Source organism: Haliaeetus albicilla, chromosome 4, assembly GCF_947461875.1.
Source record: "Haliaeetus albicilla chromosome 4, bHalAlb1.1, whole genome shotgun sequence".
Lineage (NCBI taxonomy): Eukaryota > Metazoa > Chordata > Aves > Accipitriformes > Accipitridae > Haliaeetus > Haliaeetus albicilla.
Genome location: NC_091486.1, coordinates 52620090 through 52643038, shown reverse-complemented (window position 1 = coordinate 52643038; position 22949 = coordinate 52620090). Strand labels below are relative to the sequence as shown.

Sequence of the window (22949 nt, the reverse complement as noted above, 5' to 3'; positions counted from 1 at the left end):
GAATCCATTTGAGCTACCTGTTTGGAAGAGTCGTAGTTTCAGTTCTGATGCAAATTATTTAAATTACTGGAATTTCAATTGCTCAGAATTATACTGCGTACTAGTGGATAATACAAAATTTGAAGATACACTAAATCTTCCCAAATCTTTATTAGGATTATAATTACAATATAATGATATACAATGTAAAAATATAAAGCTATTGCTGATATAAAGACCATGAATGAGTCTCCCTGTTAGTAAATGTTAAGCTCTATTTTAATTGCTTGTGGATAGGACCACGGACTACTGCATCACTCATAGCTCTAGTAACATTTAGAAGTTACTATGTCCCTGTAGTGGCCTGGAAGTGGGCTGAACATGTTTCTGAATGCATAATCTGTATATTTAATTGCCTTTTTCAGTTTTTTTTAGTGATCTTTAGCTGATACGTAGTTCTGATGCTTGATAATAAGGTGTGACAAGAAGAGAGTGGGAAGATGTAATTAGCAGTCTTCATGTAAGAATAAAGACCAGTAATGGGGGGGAGCAAAACAAAACCAAACCCCCACCAAACTACTATTTCTGTAGTTTATCTAGATTTTGCTATAATATACATATCTTACACTGGGGATTTGTCGAAAATCTTTTATTATAGTAGTCTGTCTTGCTAAAGAGAAACATTGTTGAATACTTTCCTGACTCAGCCTAACAGAGAAATCATCAGGATTTCGCTTCTTACCTTCACTTTAAAAGACAGGTAATGAAAGGCCTTCAGAGAAGGATAAAGTAAGGTTTTGGTAAAAATTATCAGACCAGAAATAAACCCATGAAAAAACTAATCAGGGAGGAAGCTTGTATTTAAAATGGGTGCTAAACTGCCTGCAGAGTTTGAGGTTTTGGTCTTATTCTGAAGTGCATGCTGATTTGAGAATAAGGTAGTCTGTCAGATCACACACATTCCTATATAAAAAAATGCCAGCTAAACATTGCTCTCTAATATGTCTTGATTTAAAACTATATTAATACTTTATATTTACTTCCCTGTTCAAGGATCAAAAGCATTGACAAGTTGTTGTTGTTGGTTTTATGTATATTAAGCCAGTGTATTTTCTTTTATTAAAACTATTTGAGCATCAATAACTTTCTGAAGTGTTGTGTAGAAACTCTTTGAAGTTTGAGGAGGAAATAAAACCTTGTATGTCTTTTGACATAAACTGATTTACATTTGAGACTATAATTCTTGGAATAGATGCAGATTCTCCCAAGTTCTGAAAACGGGCTATATAGCATGAACTATCTGAACATATTCAGCCAGATAAGTAGTCAGGATATACTGGAGTAACTCTGTATTTAAATGCAGATGTGTTTGTCTAAATTGATGTCAGCTGAGGGTGTATGCTGTAATGGCAAACATTTTTATAAAGGAAAGCATGGTTCAGTCGTTACTCGAATCTGTTAAGTAATTTTAACGTGATATTTAAGATCAGGCCCATACAAGTAGGTTTGAGTGGTGGAAGCCAAATAATGAAAACAGTTGATAAAAGCCCAAATCAGAGCATGTGGAAATCATATACTGTTCGAGGCAGGCAAGTTGAGTGTAGAGGCAGGCAAGTTTGAATTTGAAATAAACACAATTAATTGCAATAATAAGTGTAATAGCCACTAACTAAAAAATGGAAGCCTCATCAATTAACTGGAAATCGCTCCCTGAAATAAAAAAGAAGTGGTAAGTGCGTCTGACCCATTTACAACATCTAGATTCATAAACAGGTGTCTTTGAACACCCTGCCCTGCTACACAATGTTGGGAGTAACTAACATTAAAAATGTTGTTAATTCCTGAAGAAAAACTGACAAAATATATATCCATCAAAGTTAGTATTTGAAAATCTTGCTTACTAAGACTCCCCCGAGTAAAGCAACATGTGAATTTCTGTAGTTAATTTACTACTGTTTGGTTGTTTTCTTTAGAACTAGTTGTTTCAAAGTTTTCACCCATGATGAATAATTCCTAATGTCTCAGTTTTTTTAAACAGAAAATGAGTCATGCTAACCTGTTTTAAGTAGGCTGTTGCAGAAATGAATTAATATGATAATATGACCTTGTGAAATTATTACTGTTCCTGTACTAAATGTTCTTATTTATTACCCATAGCATTTAATTGGTGTTTAAATAAATTCCATATAAACACCTGTACTTCAGAAACAATCAACAATTACATTGTGCAGTTACCAGAATAAATTCTATATTACTGATTCTCAGGATAGGAGGATTTCTGTGGTTGATACCTAGCTGATAAACAACTTTGCCTTTATCGGTTACTGTTCTTCATTAGCTTCTTTATTTCTGTTTTGGTCTCTATTAGTAGATTGCAATGTCTTTGTGTCTACTGCATTGTCTCAATCACAGAAAATACAGGACCTTACTAAAACTCAAGGATTTTGTTTTGCTTAAAGCAGAATTTCCTGTTCTAGTTTAAAAACAAAACCAAACACAAACAAAAAAAACCCCACAGCATAATACAGCCCATCGCTGGAAGCTTGTAGCTTTTTATTTTTCTCCATTTCCTGCTCCCTTTTGTTTGTGTACTAACTGGTAGCTCTTTTTCTGGAGGCCCCTATGTCACTCTGGTTGTTCACGCCTTTGTTTCTCTGCATAAATGTGTGATGTATAGATAGTGCTTATGTGGACGTCAGCATTTCCAAACCTTGCATGTGTTGCATTGCTAAGCAACTTTTAGCAACACTTATCTCTCGTCCTTATGCCATCTGGAAAAGAGGATTAGACAAGGAAATGTGCCAGAGAGAGACAAAGGCACATCTAAGAAAGAGGTGGCTTAATTACTTAAGAGAATGAGTGACATTAATAGTAGGCAGTCATCAGAATAGAGTGAAAGCAAGCACAATGCCTTTACAGGTAGCAATAAGGACCCACTGAGAAAGGTTGCATATTTTATACTCCCCTGTCATTTTTCCTTCCCTAGAGCAGTACACGGCTGAATCCTACTGCATGTTTACATACAGTGATGCAAGATGAAGGCCCCTATGATTTCAGTACATAATTTAGATACAATTCCTGTTATAGTGAGTTTTTTCTAGACCTTCTTCCAGTTGTTATGTACATTCAGGAGTATAACTAGCTGACTACTGTTTTAAAGGTCTCTTCCACTAAGGAGAGAAGATTGTGAAAATGCCAGTGGACCTTGAAGCTTGTGTACGTTTGTTAGCAACAGTACTGCTATCATTGGGATAATGGCTGAAGATAGCATCATATGCTTTAAAGTGAAGGAAGGAAGAGACCAAAGCATGGAAGAAATAGACCAAAGCAAGTAGTATAAGAAGCGTATTTCCAAAGAACTGCTTTGTCTTTGCTTTTATCTTCTAGCTTACATCTGTAATTGCTAACGATGTGAACAAAGTGCTAGAACTTTAGCCGCTAAATCCATCTGGAGTTTCAACTGGGTTCACACACATTTTAGAATTATAGTAGCACTTTATTTGGTACCTCTGCTGTTATCACGCAGAAAGCCAGATACCCAACTTAATAGAAGAATGATCACTTCAGATTTTAGATATTCTTATTCTCTAGTTCCTTATGTACTCTAACATTGGAAGAATGTTGTCTGATAGCTAAACATGATTTAGTACTGTGTAGAACAGTGACATTTGCTGCTGAGTTGTTTTACTTCCCATACCCGGACTTTTGGCTGTACTTTGACTGTTGTCTGATTTCCATATCGGTTTCAACTCTATACTCTTCCAATAATCTGGGAACAATTCAGACTAATTTTCAGTGACAGCTCTATGATGTTTTTACACGTTATCTTGGAATAAAAGTGCATGCTACAATATATAGTACTATACTTTTCTCGTATCTGAAACTGAAACCAGTATTCCTGATTGTGACCTTCCCTGTCAGCAAATACCTGTGAAATGTCTGACAAACTTTCCTATCCTCCCCTAGTATAGGACCACAAAGAGGAATCGTCTGACTCTGCTATCAGTTAATGCTAGTAAAATAGTGGCTGTGACCTAATAATCTCAAGGTTATACTATATTGAGGAGGAGAGAGTACGCTAGAAAAACTACGTATACATCATGACGTAATTCTAAATTGCACGATTACGTATGCACATTTAATGTTGCTAGAAACTTTAATTGGCTCATACCTAAGCTTCTGTGGTATGTAGCTTTGCAGCCTTAGGAAACTTTAAACTTTTATGTAAAGTGTGTATCTTGAGTGAAATGCAGTCCAAATTTAAATAACTGAAGCTTTTTGGAATTGAGTTTGGTACACTATTTCACTTTTCACAATCTTTAAAAAGCAAAATAATGTGTGATTCTGTATGTGACAAAGCAGTTATTCATTCTTGCCATGTAATTTAATGCGATGTAATATATGAACTGAAGGACCTCACATAATAGTATCCCACAGTAACAAACCTTGGGCAAGAAATGTTTGATTCTCCCCCCTTTCCCCTTTAGAGGAGTGCCACATAATCCTTGGTGGCTGTGTGGTCTCCTATTCAACTTTTCACACAAATGTTGGAAGGGTATTTATAAAAAGCCTTGAGGACCACCCACTTTGCTATTGAAAATTGGCTGAAATAATCCCTTCTTTATAATTTAGCTGTGGTGGTGTTGAAATTTAAAATCCATGTGTATTTCTGTTTAAAGGGGCAGTGGAGAAATGACGTATTCGATGAACGGGGTGCTATAGTTAATTGTTCTGGTGACATCTGTGATGGACTGTGGATCAATGGCTACCCTGCTGGTACGTACATTCATTATGCTCTCCAGTTATTAACAAGTCTTTGACATAATGCTTTGGTTGTCCCTCTTTTGATTAATATGATTTGACTATAGTGTTTAGCATCCTCTAACTACTTGGTTCTCCTAGAATGCGTAGTTCTCTGGAGCAAGGGGGATAGCTATTTGACTGAGACCTTTCCTGAAGGGAGTGAGCTGTTCGTTCAAATTAAATTCACAACTACACTGAGGTATCAAATGTTCTTGTAATGGATTTTCATTCTTGCGATGAGGGAGAGTTTTTTAGGTTTAATAATGTGGATTTTTAATTTTAAAGTGAAAGCACTTTGGAATTAAAAATTTGGAAAGATAGCAAAAGAAACAAACTCTGTGTGTGCATGCACGGTATGCATGTGTATGAGAGTGATCCCAGTTAGTTTAAATTATGTCATTAGAAATAGTAAAGAATTGCTCAGCAGGTTATAATTTAAGCACAGAGCAGAAATGAATCCCATCGTAGTGCAAAGATATGGACTCAATGGCTTAATAGAAAGCTTTTCTAATCCAATTGACTTCTGCATGAGGGGACTGTTTACACAGAATATTGTAGTTCCAACTTGAGTGCAGCTGGTCAAGAGATGCTTGTAAGTAAATTTTTGTGTTGCCTCACTCAGATATGAATGTGTCATCTCAAAGGAAATGATCCAAAGAACTTGAAATACAGCATATAGGCATGTACTCTTGGTGTCAAGCAGCAAAACGTACGGAATGGAACTCAGAAGAACAGATCTGTGCAGCAGCCCATCTTAGGAATATTTGCATGTCAGAAGCTCTACTGTAGGATGTTGACACTCTAAAAATGAAATACGTAAATCAAAAAATCAGAATAATAGAAATCCCCGATTGATTGATTTCTGTCTTTAATATTAGACATACTTGTAATGCTAGGTCATGTTTTCTGAACCCAGAATGAAAATGTGTATTTTTAGAAGCATTTCCTATAAAGGAGTAAGTTTTTGTAGGTTTCATAAGTGTCACAGTAAAGTGCTTCTTTAATTCAGTCAAAGTTGATAGTAATCAAAATTCATAGCTATGTTCAAACCCTATAAAATGTTGTGATGGTCTGCTTCATGATTAGTTAGCAGATGTTAACTTTAACAGGCCCTTTCTTCTGGCACTGTAAGCTGAACAATAAGGAATTGAATAGGTCTTGAAGAAATCGTTACACAATCATGGAAGTATTCTCTTCAGATTACTATAAGGATATATTTGAAGAGAGAAAATTTGTGCCGCTCCTGTTCATTGGATACTTAGAAGACTTAATTTTCCCTTTTCTCAGCAGTGCAATCATTTACATTCTGTGTTAAGAAAGCATGATATTCCTGTTTATCGCTAAAACTTAATTGTTTTTTAAATCTTTTTAAACTGCATTTTTGTGGCAGTCAAGGTTATTCACAGGACTTCAATTTAAAGTAAATGTCTAGATAAGTATTCCAGGCAGAACGATAGCTTGGCTTTCGTGAAGAAACTGCCTTCATTAAAAGGAATGATACCTTCTTTCCATCCTTCTGGGAAGACAGGTTCGCTTTAATGTCATGATTGTCCAAGCCAGGTATAGTTGATATTGTTTGCTCTGTCTTCGCGAGGCATTCACCTTCACAAGGATTGGAGACTCTGGATGTCTTGGGCAGCATTTTAGCTGTACGTTTTTGCTAGCTTTCTGTTGGAACTTTGCAAGAAGTTTATCTACCAAAGCTTCCAGTGATTTTTACTTAAGTGAACTATTTAGTTGTTGAGCTGCGTTTGTGTTACTTTACCTGGAACATATGATTGCTTTAAATTTTACAGTAGTTACACCAGGAGAGAGTCAAGGTCATAATTATTTCTTTCACTTTCTCCTGTTCCCTGAAACAACAAAGAGAGAAGAAATTTTACAGCTGCTTAATGCAAGAGCCTGCTGTTCTGAATCCATTCTTAAATAAGCAACATAAAATTATGGGCAAAAAAAATAATGGGGAGGCTGCATGGGTGGCCTCTGTCAGAAGAGGCCAGGGGCTGCCCTGTGCTGGACACTGCTGGTTCCAGCTGGCTCTGCAACGGACCTGCTGCTGGCCAAAGCTGTCCCCGTCAGCAAAGCTGTGGCACCTCTGTGAAAACTTATTTAAGAAAAGGTAAAACACGCACAACAGTGAGGAGTGAGGGGAAGAAAAGTGTGAGAAGCAATCCTGTGGAGACCAAGGCGAGAGAAGGAGGAGGTTCACCAGGTGTCAAAGCAGATACTTCTCCTGCAGCCTGTAGAAAGTTTGCAAGAAACCATGGTGGAGCAGGTGCGCAGTCCGTGAAGAGGACTACGGCGGAAGAGATGATCACGCTGCAGCCCATGGAGGACCCCACGTTACAGCATGTGGATGTTTCCTGAAGGAACTGCAGCCTATGGAAAGCCCATGCAGGTGCAGGTTCTCCTGACAGGAACTGTGGCTTGTGGAGGACCTGTGTGGGAGCAGGGGAAAAACATGAGGAAGGAGCAGCAGAGAGGGACTGTTACAGACTGACGATAATCCTCTATTCCTCATCCCCCTGCACCACTCAGGGAGGTAGAGGAGTTGGGAATGAAGGACTGAGGTTGAGGCTGGGTGAAAAAGGACATGAGTTGAGGGAGAAGGTACTGTTTTAATTTATCTTTGTTTCTTGCTGTCCAAGCCTATCTTAATTTGCAATAAATAATTTTCCCTGAGCCCGTTTTGTGCATGCTGGTAATCGGTAAATGATCTCCCTGTCTTTATCTTGACCCATGAGACTTTTCATCTCATTTTCTTCCCACTGTCCTGTTGAGGAGAGGAAGTGAAAGCACAGTTGGGTGGGCATCTGGTACCCAGCCAAGGTCAACCCATCACAGATGTTATAGAAGATATAACAAATAAAGTTACAATGGATCATCCCATCTAATTGATTCTGATTTGGTTGAGATTTTCTTTCACTTGAGTCATAATTTTTAACTTCCTTCTTAATTTTACCCTTACTTGTTGTCATCAGGCATTTACTTTCCTGTATTTAATGCTGCTGGCCAAAACAGAGTTCTATTGCTTTTTTGAGTAAGAAGTACAGTAAGAGTGTTTTATACTCTGACTTAAAATCTTTACCTGAACTTGTAACATAGTGACACAGTAACAGTAAGATAGTTACTATATGAATGTGACATACTAATTATTGATTTGTTGTTCTTTTGATGATCAGCTGTAATTAGTCGTGGTCTGGAGATCTGGGCTGGCATCAGAAACCACCAAATCCCATCAAGGTCTGCTGCCAACTCATTTGAGTTAATTAAGAAACTGAGAGGAAAACAGTTAACTCCTGTGTATGTAGTGTGGGGAAGAGCCAATTTCATTATATATTTCCCTTGATTAATATGTGTATGCAGTAATCTAAAACCAGGTAGTTAGTTTGACAACTTGATAAATTACAGCAAATGTCCAAGTGTTACACCCTAAAAATAGTAGCAAATACCTTTGTTAGATGCTGAGGTGTTTTTGTGATTGTCAAATATACTTTTATAATGTAATATTCAGCCTTTAAAGAGTGGAAGTTGTTTCCTGCCCTCCCCTGCCCCCAACTGGTGGCTTCTGACTATTCAAGGAAGGATTTTGTGATCAAGGAAATACAGCAAGCTCTGCCTTAAAATAATATAGGACCATAAAAATCATCCTTCTAAATACTGGTTTGCGATCATAAGTTAATAATTGATTTCTGAAGTATTGATAAATCCCCTAAAGTCCCTGGAAACTGCTGAATGTGTTAGTATGTCTAAGAAGCCAAGAACCTTTAAATCTCACTGAAATTTGTTTCAAAAATCTCACCCAGCATTTGGTTTCTCTGTATATTTTTATAGAAACAATTTTCTTCTTTTCCCTGTCAAGGATAATAGCTGATGTCAGAATTGTAAATACTCAACAGTAATTATTTGAAGTACAGTACCAGATGAAATAGAATCTACAGTGAAATATTTCTTTGAAGCTGTGAAACTTGATTCTTTGTTTATTAGGGAAGTCACTGCTTTAAGTTTGTGCAGCATTTCAACCGAACATGGAAAACACAAGGAGTAAACTAAATGAATTATATATCCCATTTGTCAGCTTAATCTCCAGTTTGGCAAAATCTAATAGACTTAAGCTGTTGGAGAGGTAGTTCTCAATAGTATGTTTACTGTATGTTTTCTGCTGTATACCCACTGTAAATTTAATATACTGAGTACCTAATGGCTGTCATGGTGAATTTATTCTTGTATTTGGTCTTAATTAAGATTTAAAAACCTAGCAGCACAAACAAAAATGTCAAAACTATTTTCTTTCACTGGATTTGAGTGTGTAAGCTATCTTTTGACATATGTTGCATCTGGAAACTGGGAACTGAAGTCTACTGTTTCTGTCATTAGCAATTCTGGATTTGCACTGGATGATTTACCAGTCCTTAAGGGAGATAGAGCCAGAATCTGGATCTGACACCCTATGTGGAGCAGGAGATGCTTCGAGCAGCCAGCATGGTAAGTAAAGATAATGGATTAGTTGACTGCTCAGCTTTTTAGTTAACTGGAAAATGAAAAAGTATCTTTGCATAGCAGTAAAATAACTTGAGAGCGTAAGAAACCGCCTTTGTAGTATAAACAGGTAGTTCTTAAGTGATTTTCTTTTTAGCACAGAGTGTTTAATTTCTCATAATAAATAAAACCAAAACAATTTTATGACATTGATTCCATTTTATAAGAGAAATCTATCCCTCCTAGGTTTTCCCTTCAGTTACTTCAGTCAGGCCAAGCATACTGGTGTGCAGTAAGATCAAAAGAGTTCAAGTAATAATTTCTGCAGTCTTAATTCATTTACCAAGAATGAAATAGGGCCTAAAATTTGAATCTGGAGTCCAGATTTTATACCCTTCCCTAACGTTCAGAAATACTGCTGGTGCTTCACATACTCGTAGTAACAACTTTGACTGGCATGTGGAACTGGTCCCATAAATGCAGCAGTGGGAGTGCTAGTTTCAGGAAAAAATCAGAAATATTCAGCCATATAGGCTTTTACGTCCATGCAAAAGCCATTTTACATTGGTATAAAATATTCAAGCAGATGGTGCAGGCAGAAATTTTTAATTTTTTCCTGACTTAATATTCTTCTGTTTCCTGTCATGTCTGATTTATAATTCTTGGTGAATGAACAGCCAGCAAGCTTTAACTTGTGAATTACTTTGGTGCTGGAGTAACAAGTACTGCTAGTCCAAGCAGTGAGAAGTTGAGAGTCAAAAAACCACTTTTCCTTCAGAAACACCCATGACCTGATTTGGCTTGTTAAGATTCTAAGGGTGGTGAATTTGGGTTCTGTTTATTAATATTGTGAGATTTGAAACATCAGAATTGACAAAGTCTTACTCTGTATCCATAATACTACAAGACATAACACCTTCCCTTGACCCCCTGATTGCAACAAAGAGGTTTAAGAAAAAAAACACAAAATACTCCAGGCCATGTAATAAAATCGCAAGAGTCAGTCACTTTGATTTGAGGTTTCAAATTTGATGCTTCGGAGGAGGCTTTTTGTTGCTGAGGTCTTGGTAGCTGGGACTGCAAAGTTAACTGTCCTAGCTATGTGTTACTTCACAAAATTAATTAAAAACAAGCAGTTGTTTTTGCAATCCATGTGCAAATCCTGTCTGTGACTCATGCAATTTAATCAATTAGAAACAAAATATCTTGTGACTCTCTGGATGGGGTACCATATGTTGCAACAGAAAAAGAGCACTTTTAGAGGAGGCCTTTCGGTGTTTTTGGAAAGATGACATTGCAGAGAAAACGTAGAAAATGTGTTTTGCTTTAAATATTAGGACTTCAAAACAAAAACCTGTAATTCTTTTACATAGTTCACTGAGCTAAAGATATTTTGGGGGATTCAAGGCATCCTGTTATTACAGGCAGTCAACCATAGTTTTCTAGCCTCACAGTGTCACTACTTGGGTATGCAAGTTTGTGTGCATGTGCACATGTACATGTGCTAATTGATGCATTTTGCTGTGCCCTTTAGGAGGATGAAATAATACATGTACAAATGATTGCTTTGTTTTCCATAATTTTGAGACATTCTTTTGTCCTGTGAAGAGATGGAACAACAAAGTGACTGTGCAACAGCCACACACACATTCATCCTAGCCATCTCTGTCTCCTGCTGTCCCACCCTTATCTTCATTCACACTGGCATGCGTAACTTGCAAAAAATTACTAGTTCATGCAGTTCTGTTTTGTCCATTTTCAGTTGTTTTTTAACTCACCAAAATAAACGGAAAATGCTTACTTAACACCTGAAGTGTTAAAGATATCCCAAAATTACCACAATTAAATAAATACATCGTCCTTTTGGTTGGCTTATTCCAAGGGCATTTCATTACCAGATCTTGGGGTAACACATAAAAATAATGTTCTTGCTTTTGTGGGACACTAAAACGGAAAGAGCGGAGGTAGAGTTCGGCACAGTATTTCCAGATGTCATCCTTTGGCAAAAATCCTTATCCAGATCAGGTAGATGCTTCATTCCAGTTGCACTTTATAAGTGAGAATAGTAGTAGTAGTAGTAGTAGTATTACTCTGTATTCTCTACTAAGACAATGCAGATTAATTTCCATGTGTTTTTTAAACTTGAACTCTTTCGTATAATTATGTATATAAGTAATCAGCCTTCTATGAAAGGGAGAAGCATTATAAGCTCAGGTGCTATTGATCACATGTGAGGTCAGAGGAAGCAAATGTGGACCTTTGGGGCATGGTATTTTTCATTTTTAGACTTATTCACAGGTCAAGTTTGCCCAAAGCAACATGTCTGTGATTGTCCCTTAATGTGATCATTCCTTCAGCAGGACTTCTTGGACCATAGAATTCTAGTCTATTCTTAAATATCGCTCAACCACAAATGTTTTCTTCCTTGGGGTTCAGTGATTAGAAAATGCCAGCTGCAGCAAAGTGTGAGGACCCCGCTACTCGGTTGTCTGAATTGTATTTAAGAGTGCAGTGTTTTTACAGTGCTGGGATTTTGAAGAATTAGGCTTTTATTTTTGAATCTTTAAATTGAGTTTTTAAGTGTTCTGTTGAGGTCACATGTAGAGTGATTTCTTCAAAAGATAACGTTATCTTTCTGAGTGTTCATGGCAGACAAAGAGTGGGACTTTTCAGAGTTAACTAATCATCATTGATTTCAGTGAACGAATTGTGTGTTTTGTCAGGGACGTTAGAATAATTGGTACGGGAAGGCAAGTTAGGTGAAGTGAGGCAGAGAGGGTAGAAAGAGTGGGGAAAGATGCCTAGGGGACTAGAAGAAAGGAAGGAGGGAAGAAAGAAAAGGAAAAAAGAATGACAACACTTGAACAGCTATTGAAAGATTCTTTTCTCTAGCCATTGCTCTACTGATTTCTCTTCTGATTCTTCTCATCTCTGCTTTTGGAGAGAAATGTTGGCTAACGCTCAAAATACCTTTGGAGTAACTTCTGCCGATGGGTAAATGATGAGATCCTTGAGGCTTTTATGCATCACTGCCTAGAGTATGGATATAATCATGCAATGATGGAGAATCATCCAGTTTTTATCCAGTATTGATGAACTGTCAGTGAAAGAGTTCCAGGATGTTTTGTTGTTTAGTAGTAACATATATGTAGGTATTGTTTAAATATGTATGTTTTTCTATATTTCAATTAGGTAATGAGATCCATGCCCATGAAAGATGTATTAGATGTAATTTGACTGGAAAGCCTCTTTAGTCACTGTTTAGTAACATATATTTTAATGCTTACAAATTAATTTCTAGTAGTTTCATGGTGTTGGCCAAGCAAGTAAGCTTGGTATCAGTGCAGCTCTTTGGGGTTTGTTGGTTGGGGTTTTTTTTTTGCGACTAGTGATGTATTTTTACAACATTTTTTTGTTTCGGTATTAAATATTTTCCAAGACTCTTTTTAGAAAATGCAATAATGACTGCTTAAAGTAGGATTAGATACATTACTAAATAGGCTTTGAGTAGCAATGTTATCTCGGTTATTTCAGTTTGCTACACTAATGGAAGCAATGCGTGCGTGTTGAGAATTTTCTCCTCCATATTCTTCATGTTATTACAAGACAACACAGTGTAATAAAGAAAGAAATTTCTAGGCACTGATATCAATGACATAATGCTGCTAGTTGTCCAGATTGTTGTAATCCCTCTGTTTTACATTTGCTTCATATCATCACGTTTCTGCTGCATCAGCTAAAATATTTTTCATATTTTTGCATTGAAGAATGTTATTGTGCTACATGTCTTAAATTTAGGGGAATTTACAAGACTGAGTAACAAGCTTTCAATTGAAACCAGGGCTAGGAATGTACGGAGCTTTTGTATTAAGCCAACTCAAACATATCGCTGGTTCATTGTTTAGAAGATTGGAGCTGTAAAAAGCTCAAGTTTTGGCTCCTACTGTTTTTAGGTCGCAAGTGCTTAGCCTTAAGTATTCTGCCATCTAATTCAAGCTTATCACTATTTGATACTTTTTCTTCCTTCACCCACTAACTCCACTGAGTTCCAGTAAAAGTATATCTAATTGAGATACTTTTTTGAATGTTCATTATGGATGAATGGATTCCCTTCTTATTTTACCATTGTGCGTGTTCAACTCATAACATTGGATTTGAATGAGGAACAAAACACACCTAGGTGAAGTAGTAACCAATAATTTTAGTCAGTCATTTAAGCTGAAAGATTGTAGTTCAGGTAGACCTACATTAAAATTACTGTGTAAGCAGGATAGAAGACAAACAAGACTGGGTTTCCAAGACTGGAGCTCATGGAATTGTAGACAGTTTGTTTAACAAAAAAGGGAACAAAAAAGAGCTACTCTTCACATCATAATGTCATAGCTCCAAGCTAACAAAAAATTGGCTGTATGCATAAATTTAATCACATAATAAATGTTTCAATGGATTAAAATGGTGCATGTAACTAAATAGTCTGAGGGGGAAAAACTTATTTTGTGCCATTCCATGTTTAAAATGTTTTGGTTTTAATAATGTTAAAGTTTTCTTTATGGCCTTGATAATTCAGGAGAATACATGTTAATCTGTAACAGAAATAACTTGAGCATAAATGTTTTGAAATTGTCCTTTAATTGGCAGTACTCAATTTGATTAATTGAAGTTTTAGATTCATCAATAGTGAGAAAGTTTATGTAATGAGAGATTATCTTTTACAGGAATTCGTACATCGAAACTTACCAAAAAGGGGGGAGGATAAATATGATGATGATTTAGCTTTGGAGCCTGCAGGAAGGCCAAGCCAAACCTGCGTTTTTTCATATGTAGTTGGACATGTGACAATGTAAGGATTTGGAGCAATTTTATAGTTGCTAAAGCAGGGTGCCCCTTTTTAGACTATTCGACAAAAATGAATGTGTAACTTAATTCAGGAACAGCATCAGGTGACACGCAGGCTGTCATATGTTAGTTTAAAAAAAAAAAAAAGAAAAAAAGAAAAATAGTTACCATAACAACTGACTTGTCACTTGTATTTCCAAGACAGAGAGTATCTTAAAAGAAAATGTAATAGGTCAGTCACATGCATGTTAGTAGTGTTTTCAGTGAAAAAGCGCAAAACATTTTTTCATGGGGGGCAAGAATGATTTTTTTTTTTTCTTTTTTCTCCTTACTCAAGTAAAGTTTTGATATCGGAACTAAGATTATGCTTCTTAGATGATTGTGTCCATTTCTGGAAGCAACAGCAAGTAAGTATGTTTAAAAACAAAACAAAAACCCCCAATCCTGAATACTTGCTTTCTAATCATATTAGGGAATACTCTGGACAGCTGACCAGAGAGAATCTGTATTAAACAATGCACTATCAGGTGCTTTTTTTTTTTTTTTTTTTTTTTTTAAATCTTGAAGACTCAGAACAATCTATTTATATTTTTTGATTCATTGATGAGGACCTGATTCTGCTCATGTTTGAAGTCAATAGGAGTTTTACCTTTGACATCTGTGTTTGCATGTTCAAGCCTTAACATGATTTATTTTCTATTTTGTGTCAGCTTCTCTGAGCTAACTTCAAAGCCTACTTCCAATCCATGTTTCCTACTTCTCCACTGAAGCCCTTAGTGCTAAAACTCTTGACATCATCAGTAGAGGTAGCCTGAGGATCATCAAAGAATTCTTTGAAGACTTGTTAGTAATTTCCACTACAGACAAATATTCTGCTGAAAAAAAGGTTTTGACTCTACCCCCTCTTTCCTGCAGGCAGTGATAAATAAAGAATTTCTGCAAATCAGATTATTTTAAATCTGGCATTTCATGTGTTCTCCTGGGTGGGGGCAAAGGGAAATTGCAGCTATAATTAGGTTTCTCCTCTATTCTATTATTTAGTTTTGTTCTTATCTGGCCTGCGTTTCAGCTAGCAGTTTCTGCTTCTTTTAGCCTATAGATATGTATTGTAATTTTGATCATTTTATCTGGAATTTTATGTGAATCCGTCGCTGTAGTAATTACTGTATTTCAAAAGCAAAGAAGCCTGACTTCTCCACATATGACATGAAGAAAGAAATGCTGTGTTTCGGGCTCATGTAGGTTAGTCATCTAAGGAGAAATAATTTTTCATTAGCAACAATATGTAGACAGTTTAGATACTAAATTTACAATAACTGTATTTTCTTAACAGTTTCTCTCTTAGTTCTCTTAAAGGTCTGAAAAGACACTTATTTGGGTATGGTAACGAGAACCTGTTAGAGTCCACAGTTAGGCGTTTCGTTGATGTGCATGCAGCCCCTCCTGAGAATCACTGCTTCCCATTGATTTCTCAGTGCCACAAGGTGGTTGCTTGAAAGAATGAATTAGTCTTAGTGTACATAAGTTCTGTGAATTTAAATGTACACATTTAACTCCCTTGAGACAAGCATCAGGACAAGAGACATAATATAATTACATGGCCAGAGTGCACTATCTCACGGTTGTCTGTAGTATGTCAAGAGATCTCTGTTGTACTCACTGGAACAAAGTGTGGTTATATAGTATTTCTCTGTTCGTCTCATGAGATTTTGAAGTAATGCTAGTAACAGAATTGCAGCATCTGCCTTTTCCACCGCAGTTTCTTTTAATATTGCTTAAAATGACACTGTTTAGGTTTATAAATCCACAGATTGACCCATCTTATTATTTTAAAAGTAATAGGGGAAGTCTGCATTCCAGATATCTACATGCTTTTTAAATCTACTCAAATAATAATGAAAAGGTTATTTTAATGGACCTAAAAGAAAGATGTTGAATGTTTCTTCAGCTGCCTCTGTAGCAGCTGGAATAAAATATTACTAATGCTGATTCCAGATCTTTGTTGTATTGCCATGGTTTTATGTGAACATTTTTTAAAAAAATTGGCATCAGAAGCACTGTTATAGGTACCTACAGAAATTACTGTGATTATTTTGAGTCTATTTGCTGTATGTGCACAGTAATCTTTACAAATTCAAGGGATATTTTACATAAAACTGTGCATAATTAAAAAAAAAAATAGAAGGGAAAAGTTAGAGCAGTACCCTGCGTGTTTGACAAGAACAGGTATAGGGGTACGCTGACTTTGCTGTGCACAACTGTACATAGTCAGAGACTAGAATCAAGTTTTCTGAGCCCCATACAGGTCTCTCTGATATCATCCTTTTATGTATTGAGAATGTTTTTTAGCTTTTATTTGCTCTCTCTTCTCATGTACCTCTCCCTCTGCTGGAAGAACGTGTCATTTCCAGATGGTAAAACAATTATCATGTATGTCCCTAAAAGTAGGAATAGATATAAAATAAAAACTACTATCACCATCCATAATTATTTTTTGGCTTGGCAGTGGAAAAAGACCAATGAGCGAACCTGCTTTGTTGACAAACAACCTAACAGATGATGACAGGGGAAAAAGAATACCAAAGGTGGGAACTTCAGTTGATGGATACCTTGGGGAAAAAATTCAGTTCAAAAAAGCAAAGCCATGGTCATCTACACTCTCATTTTTTAAACCCATGTGAAACTTTAGAATAATAATTTTGTCAGAGTTCAATAATTTCAAGATTTCAATAATTCACGTGATTGTGGGTTTATAAAATCTAATCTCAAGGATTGTCCTCTGGCAGATAGGTACATTTCTGTTGCTATTTCAGTGCAACAGGGTGAGCTTTTTCACTGAAAGTTAGATACAATAGTCACAAAATCGTATAATAAGATAAGTTTATGTTGTAGATTTTCATTTCTTCTTGCTGGACTTTTTTTTTTTTTTTTTTTTTTGCTAGACTGTGTCCTGCAGCGTTTCCTGGTATTAAACAGAATTCTCTATGCAAGGATTTTACTTTTTGAGGAATGAGTTACATTGCAGTCAAACCTAGATGTATTGACTCCTTGATCTCAGTTCAGCAAAGTCTTCCATAAACGATCTAAGATGTTTTAAAGACAATGCAATTTTAAGTATATTTTTTCACACATTCTGCATGTGGTAGCTTGTGTGGACGAATAGTCTCAAGTCCATATTTTACTCAAGGTTTATATTGCAATGAATGTTTTTGAAAAAAAAAAAATGCTAAGCTGGAGTATACTTTCTTGTATTGCTATAGGGATAATGTTGAAGAAGAGTATAAGGCATTTATAGAGGAGGGTGCAGCCTAGCTGGACATAAAATAGTAAGGAATACTGTTGTTAAATGGTTATTTTGCAGATTATACCTTTGAGGGTTTTTGTATTGAGGTTTTTAGTTTCTTCTTCCTCTAAAAGTGATGCAGACTTTGGGTAGGACTGGCATATTTCTTCATATTTTATTGGTGGAAATCATTGTGAATTGTTTCAGGCCTTTCATATACAGAGAATCTAAAACAAAACAGCAACCATTATTGTTTTTTAACTGATTGGATTAAATGCGTTCGTTCCAATTGCTCCCATCTTGCATCTTCCTTTACTTCATTCCAAATATTTTGAGACTTTGCAATGTAGTACTTAAGCTTGTATGTGGAGTGAATAACATGTTTGGTAAACATTAGTCTGTGCAGATTTATTCTTTTCTTTTATTTGAACTTCTGAAATAATTAACAATGATGATCTCTCTTCTCCATCCCCCACTTCCCCCCCCTTTTTTTTTTTTTTTTTTTGGCAAATGAGACTAGCTAGATATGTGCATCCGTACCCAGAGTCTGCCTTCTGTCTACTACGGTAATTTACCAATCAATGCACTGTACATATGTATGAACATATATATACATACATATGTGTATATATATGCAGTGCTTGTTTTGTTTCTTCTAAACCATCAGAGTTACTTCAGATGGGATTTTACAGTTAGTGCTGACTGAAGAAAAATGCAAGACTAACATCTTGCATTGTGCAGAATTACAGTTTATAAATTGAAAAAGAACCAGAAATGCAATTGATCCTAATTCAAGAGGAATCCCCCTTCTCTTGTGCAGGAAAGCAGGACTTAAATTTCTTTCATGTAAAACATACCTGCTTAATAGCCTTTTGCTTTTCAGCACTGAAGAAGAGTGCATGCAGTAGTTGAATGGAGGTGTTCTGCATGAACACAAGGAAGCTCAAGGTTCAGTGTATGTTAACCTTCTCTGTAACCCCTGAAACTACTCGGCGATCACGATGGAGTAGTTCTTACTTTTTATCTGTACCCATTTTTCCATTGGTGGTAATGTCTGGATAATGACAACTCTGGAACTGACAGATTTAGCACTACTTTCCATTGCAGCGTTCACCCCTACCCTCATACCTTCTCCCCCATAGCCACCTTTTTTACTTACGGGATTTTGCAATCTTAATATTCATTAAAATATTCATTAAAATAAGTATGCTATAATATTAGGAAATCTTTGTGGGGAAAAAAAAAAAAGGAGGAGAAGTCCTTTTTGTACAGGTTTGTACTAGAATGTGTATAGAAGTTGGTAAAATGGCTCACCTTTTAGACAAATATTAGTACGCTGGTAGCCTTACAGAAATATATCTAAAAAGAAGTAATTATGAAAAGGATCTTAGAGTATTGTGTTGAAATAGTAGCTAAATCGATTTGTTAGATTCCTCTCTATAATCTCCAATACACATCCCTAATCTCATTTCACAACAACAGGGCAACAAAGTGATGATTAACATGTTTGCTGATTTTGCAATTAGAAATCTTGGGCTAGTCCTAAACATGCTGATTCTATTAGACTTGCAAGGAGTGCTGGAGATGTTGCACTAATTGTGATAAAAGGGGTCCCAGCATGTGTCAAGCACATCCGCGTTAACTCAATTTAATGAGGCATCAGTCTGGAGTTAGAATCTAACTGTACTCTCATCTGCTTTGCCTTATTGCAACTTCTGTAGCCTATGATATGTCTCCCAGGTAATTATGTTATTCTGAGACTTGTTAATTATTTTTTTAAAAAGATAAATTATTGGGTGGTAAAAGGAATTAAGCTTTCATGTCAAAGTTCTTACTTTGAATTTATCTAGAGTCAAAGTTCCTGTATGACCATTCATCTTGTCAACAAAAAACACAAAGGACAACCTAGATAAAATTTTAGCCTTATCAAGTTTATATTTTTACTGAAGATGCTTCTTGCTGATGTCTGTTATACTTCTGTGTTCTCATCAAATTCAGCGTTCTGATTTAGTACTTTTAATGAGCAGAATTTATTTGTTTTCGTCTGTTCTGCTTGTATCTTCAATCTAAATTAAACAAAGCTGTGGTCCCCAAGCATTGTGAAAAATGGGGGGGAGTGGTGTATTTTTTTTTTTTTTTTTATTTCCCCTGGTAGCTACACAGAAGTAGAAGCTGCTCTGAAAATATAGATGCTGTGATGTAGTGATGACCTTTTGAGAAAACTGCTTGTTACTAGAGTTCAGTCTAGTCCAGAAACTTCTAGCATACTTTATTTTGACCACTAAAATACTTCCTTCTCTAAATCATGCAATAAAATAATTAGAGATTTTTAATCTGACCATATAAAAGGATCATTCTGAGCCCTGAATAAGGGTGGTGGTCATTTTGGTGCGAAGCTTAAGAAACTAAAATAAAAGAACAATTAATATAAAACGCTTTCCTTTGGATTTTTGGTTTGTTTTGTTTTAAACTTTCAGATTGACTGCTCGGCATTTTGCTTAAAAGAGAAGCCAAGCTCACACATATGGAAGATTGCCAGATACTCTAAACCCTATTTTGGTTAAATTACAGTACCCAGATTTCGGTAACAAAGCGCATTGATTTTATATTCAAAAAGATTTTTATATTTAGTCTGTTAACCTTTTGTAATTCCCACCCACAGCTTTAAACTGTAGAACATTTTTATGCTAATTGTTGTCAGTAGGGTATCTGCCATGGCCCCTTGGTAATTTAAATCCATTGAATTGTAATGCAGGTGCCGATAATTGCAGAACTGTTATTGTCTGACTGGCTGCAGCATATATGTCTCAAACAATTCTTTTCAAACTGGATTTGAGAACACTTTAAAAAACCATCCCATATTTGAAGATAACCTTGCATCATATTTACAACAAAGAAAAATTTGGAAGAATTTTTCCTCTCATTTCTAGACAGTTTTACATACTTGCAGTTTTCAAACCGTCTTCACCGTGGCAGATTCTAAGGTTCAACAGCTATTGTGTAGTTTTTAAAAAGTCTGTTAGTCTCTTTGGTTTTGGATGTTTGTAGGAATTCTTGTCTAGTAGTTTCTGAAAATATAGTTGTTTGATGTGACATCATAATCCAGTGAATATGACATGGGAGTGAGAGGAAAAAAGAGGGTTTGTGTTCTGAGCCCAGATCATCTGAGTGATATTGGACAGATTACTTCTAGGCTTGCTTTTCTCAGTATAGAATAATGACATTGCTTTTCCTTTAAACATCTCAAAACATTGCGTCTAATCTGAACTATGTTATAGCCAACAAAAATCTGTCCCATAATCTTCATGGGCATATGTGTATGTGTTTTCTCTCCATAAGAAAACTTAGTATTCTTTATTTTACTAGGGTCTTCAGTATGTCCTTTATAAGATCTACGTAATGCAGAGTTAATGATTATGCAATAGTACTTTGTTTGGAATACACAATATGCTAAAGTGCTGCCTGGGAAAATATTTTAAATACAGAGTAGTCATTACTTTTATTAAATGATTATAATTTTAGTGGCTTTGATGAACCCTCCCTCTGAGTGAAGTCTTTGTTTCCACAGAATGCTTTAATATGGATGAGAGTCATTCTCACGAGAAAAATCTTTGGTTAACTGAAGTTACTATGCAGAGAAAGAAGGTAAATTTAGGGTCAGAAATAGAAGCTTTTTGTAGTCTTCACTGTAAAATGTTGGGGTTTTTTCTGTTTTTGGTTTTGGTTTTTTTCAACTAAAAACATTTGAATTCAATATTAATTTCCAAAGATGGAATTAAAAAGGTGTTCTAACAGTTTAAAGGCAGTGACCAATAGTAGGGAAAAATCATTGCTGGAAGCTGGAGTTCCAGGTTCCTGACTGGGAGCATGGCTTTCTCAGCAGAACAGGTTTTAGAATTCAGGATGGGCTGGCTGGTTTTGGCTCTGTTGTCGCTTACTGTAGAAGTTCTGTTGTGGAGATGTAGTTATGTAACTGTTGCAGTATCTAGTTGTGGTAATAGTGATTAACTCCAGTGGGTTTGCATTAAGTTACAGAATGCAAGATTCACTGCTGTTTCCTCATGCCCCTTTATAACTGTTTGTCTGGACCTAGTTACTGAAGTTCTACGGATCTGGACACTTTTTTCTTTTAGCTTCACCCTGAAATAGTTTATCTGGCTTATTTTGAAGCCAAATGAATTAATGTTGCTAATACAAGAAAACAATTCTGTGGCAGTTAAATTACCTAAAGAGTAGTATTTCACATCTCTTAATGAATATTCAGATTTAATTGGCTAAAAACTTCAGTGGTGAATAGCTGATTGGAGTAGAGCTCCTGCTCTGCCTAGGAGTTACTGTTCCTACTGGAAGACTGTCCATTTAATTCTTTTCAGGTCCTGTTGAACATTTATATAATAAAGCTGTTCTTAAATGATTAAACTACACTTGTCCGAGGGTCTTTTTTTTTTTTTTTTTTTTTCTGGTGAATAGGTGTATTATTTTTACTATCTTATGTAACTAAGATACTCTGAGCCTGTCGAGATAAATGGGTGCAGCTTTTACTCAAAGATGTACATTCTAACTGGTATGGTGCTTTAAATTCCTTCTAATACATGTTGTCTGTATATGAAAACCTAAATGCAGCCATTAAAATGATAATTTTAGGGAGTAAACCCTGACTGGAGCTACCTACTTGGAATTCTTGCTGACTCAGCCTCCCTGGTTCAGGATTTTGGGGATTCTGTTTACCTGTACTACAGTTATACTGGTGCTAGTAACAGTTCTTTATTCTTACTTCTCGAAGTGTTACAGTGCATGAGGATGCTGAATAAGGTCTTTACCCTGTGGCGAGACAACTCGGGCTCAAAGCATAAACTAAGGATAATATAGAACCCTTAGCTCTTAAATGCTTTGGCTTTTGTCAAATTAACCTAAACCCTTGCTCTGACAAACTATTGGGGTTTTTTGTTAACTGAAGTTAGCTTTGCAAGATACTAATGGAACAGAATTTTCTCCGTTAACAGTTTCAGTCTCTGTGCCTTCATGGTTGCATGTTTTTCAACCAGCAGTGAAAGCAAACTATTTGTTAAATATGTTGCCTGTGTTTTACATTAGGGAAGCTTGGATTTTGCTATTGGAAACGTGCAATGTGTTTTCCTTATGGAAACTGGCAGTCTAGCTGTGTGTGGTTTATTTTTATTATAGGTAATTTGAACACCATTTTGTAACACTGGCTGTATTTTAAAGCAGCACTGAGAGATAAATTCACCTAGTAATTGTTTTACTCTGTGTGTGTGTGTTTAAAAAAAATGGGGGTTTGATATAGTAGAATACCTGTTTTGGAATGTTAGTAGCTTCCCAGACAGGATTTATGGTGAAAAAGATCAAAACTAAGCAGTATCAACAGGCAAGGCACAGATTCCCACTAACTATACTGTGTTATAATACTACCCGTGTAATTTACACCTGATGGAGCCCTTTCAAATAACAGAAAAGGACACTGATTTATCCACTAAGTGTGCCGGGTGTAAATTTTATTCTGGTGGCATCATATTAAATTGGTATAAAGTGCTGTCTAGAACTAGGCTTG

General features: G+C 36.0%; 1 protein-coding gene across 20 annotated transcripts in view; it reads left to right on the top strand.

The window, feature by feature from the left end:
- Window positions 1-22949, top strand: part of MORN1 (MORN repeat containing 1) — a 182196-nt gene that overhangs the window by 8258 nt on the left and 150989 nt on the right. For 5 of the 20 annotated variants that reach the window (XM_069782770.1, XM_069782768.1, XM_069782769.1 and 2 more), the window contains 4 exons: window positions 4659-4755; window positions 7965-8025; window positions 9160-9267; window positions 20949-21025. In XM_069782770.1, coding sequence (XP_069638871.1) covers window positions 9180-9267; window positions 20949-21025 — 165 coding nt within the window. In that variant the 5' untranslated portion in view covers window positions 4659-4755; window positions 7965-8025; window positions 9160-9179. Of the gene's footprint in view, window positions 1-4658; window positions 4756-5404; window positions 7393-7964; window positions 8086-9159; window positions 9268-20948; window positions 21026-22949 lie in introns of those variants that run through there. The other 15 variants (XM_069782776.1, XM_069782774.1, XM_069782775.1 and 12 more) reach the window with 7 other exon arrangements.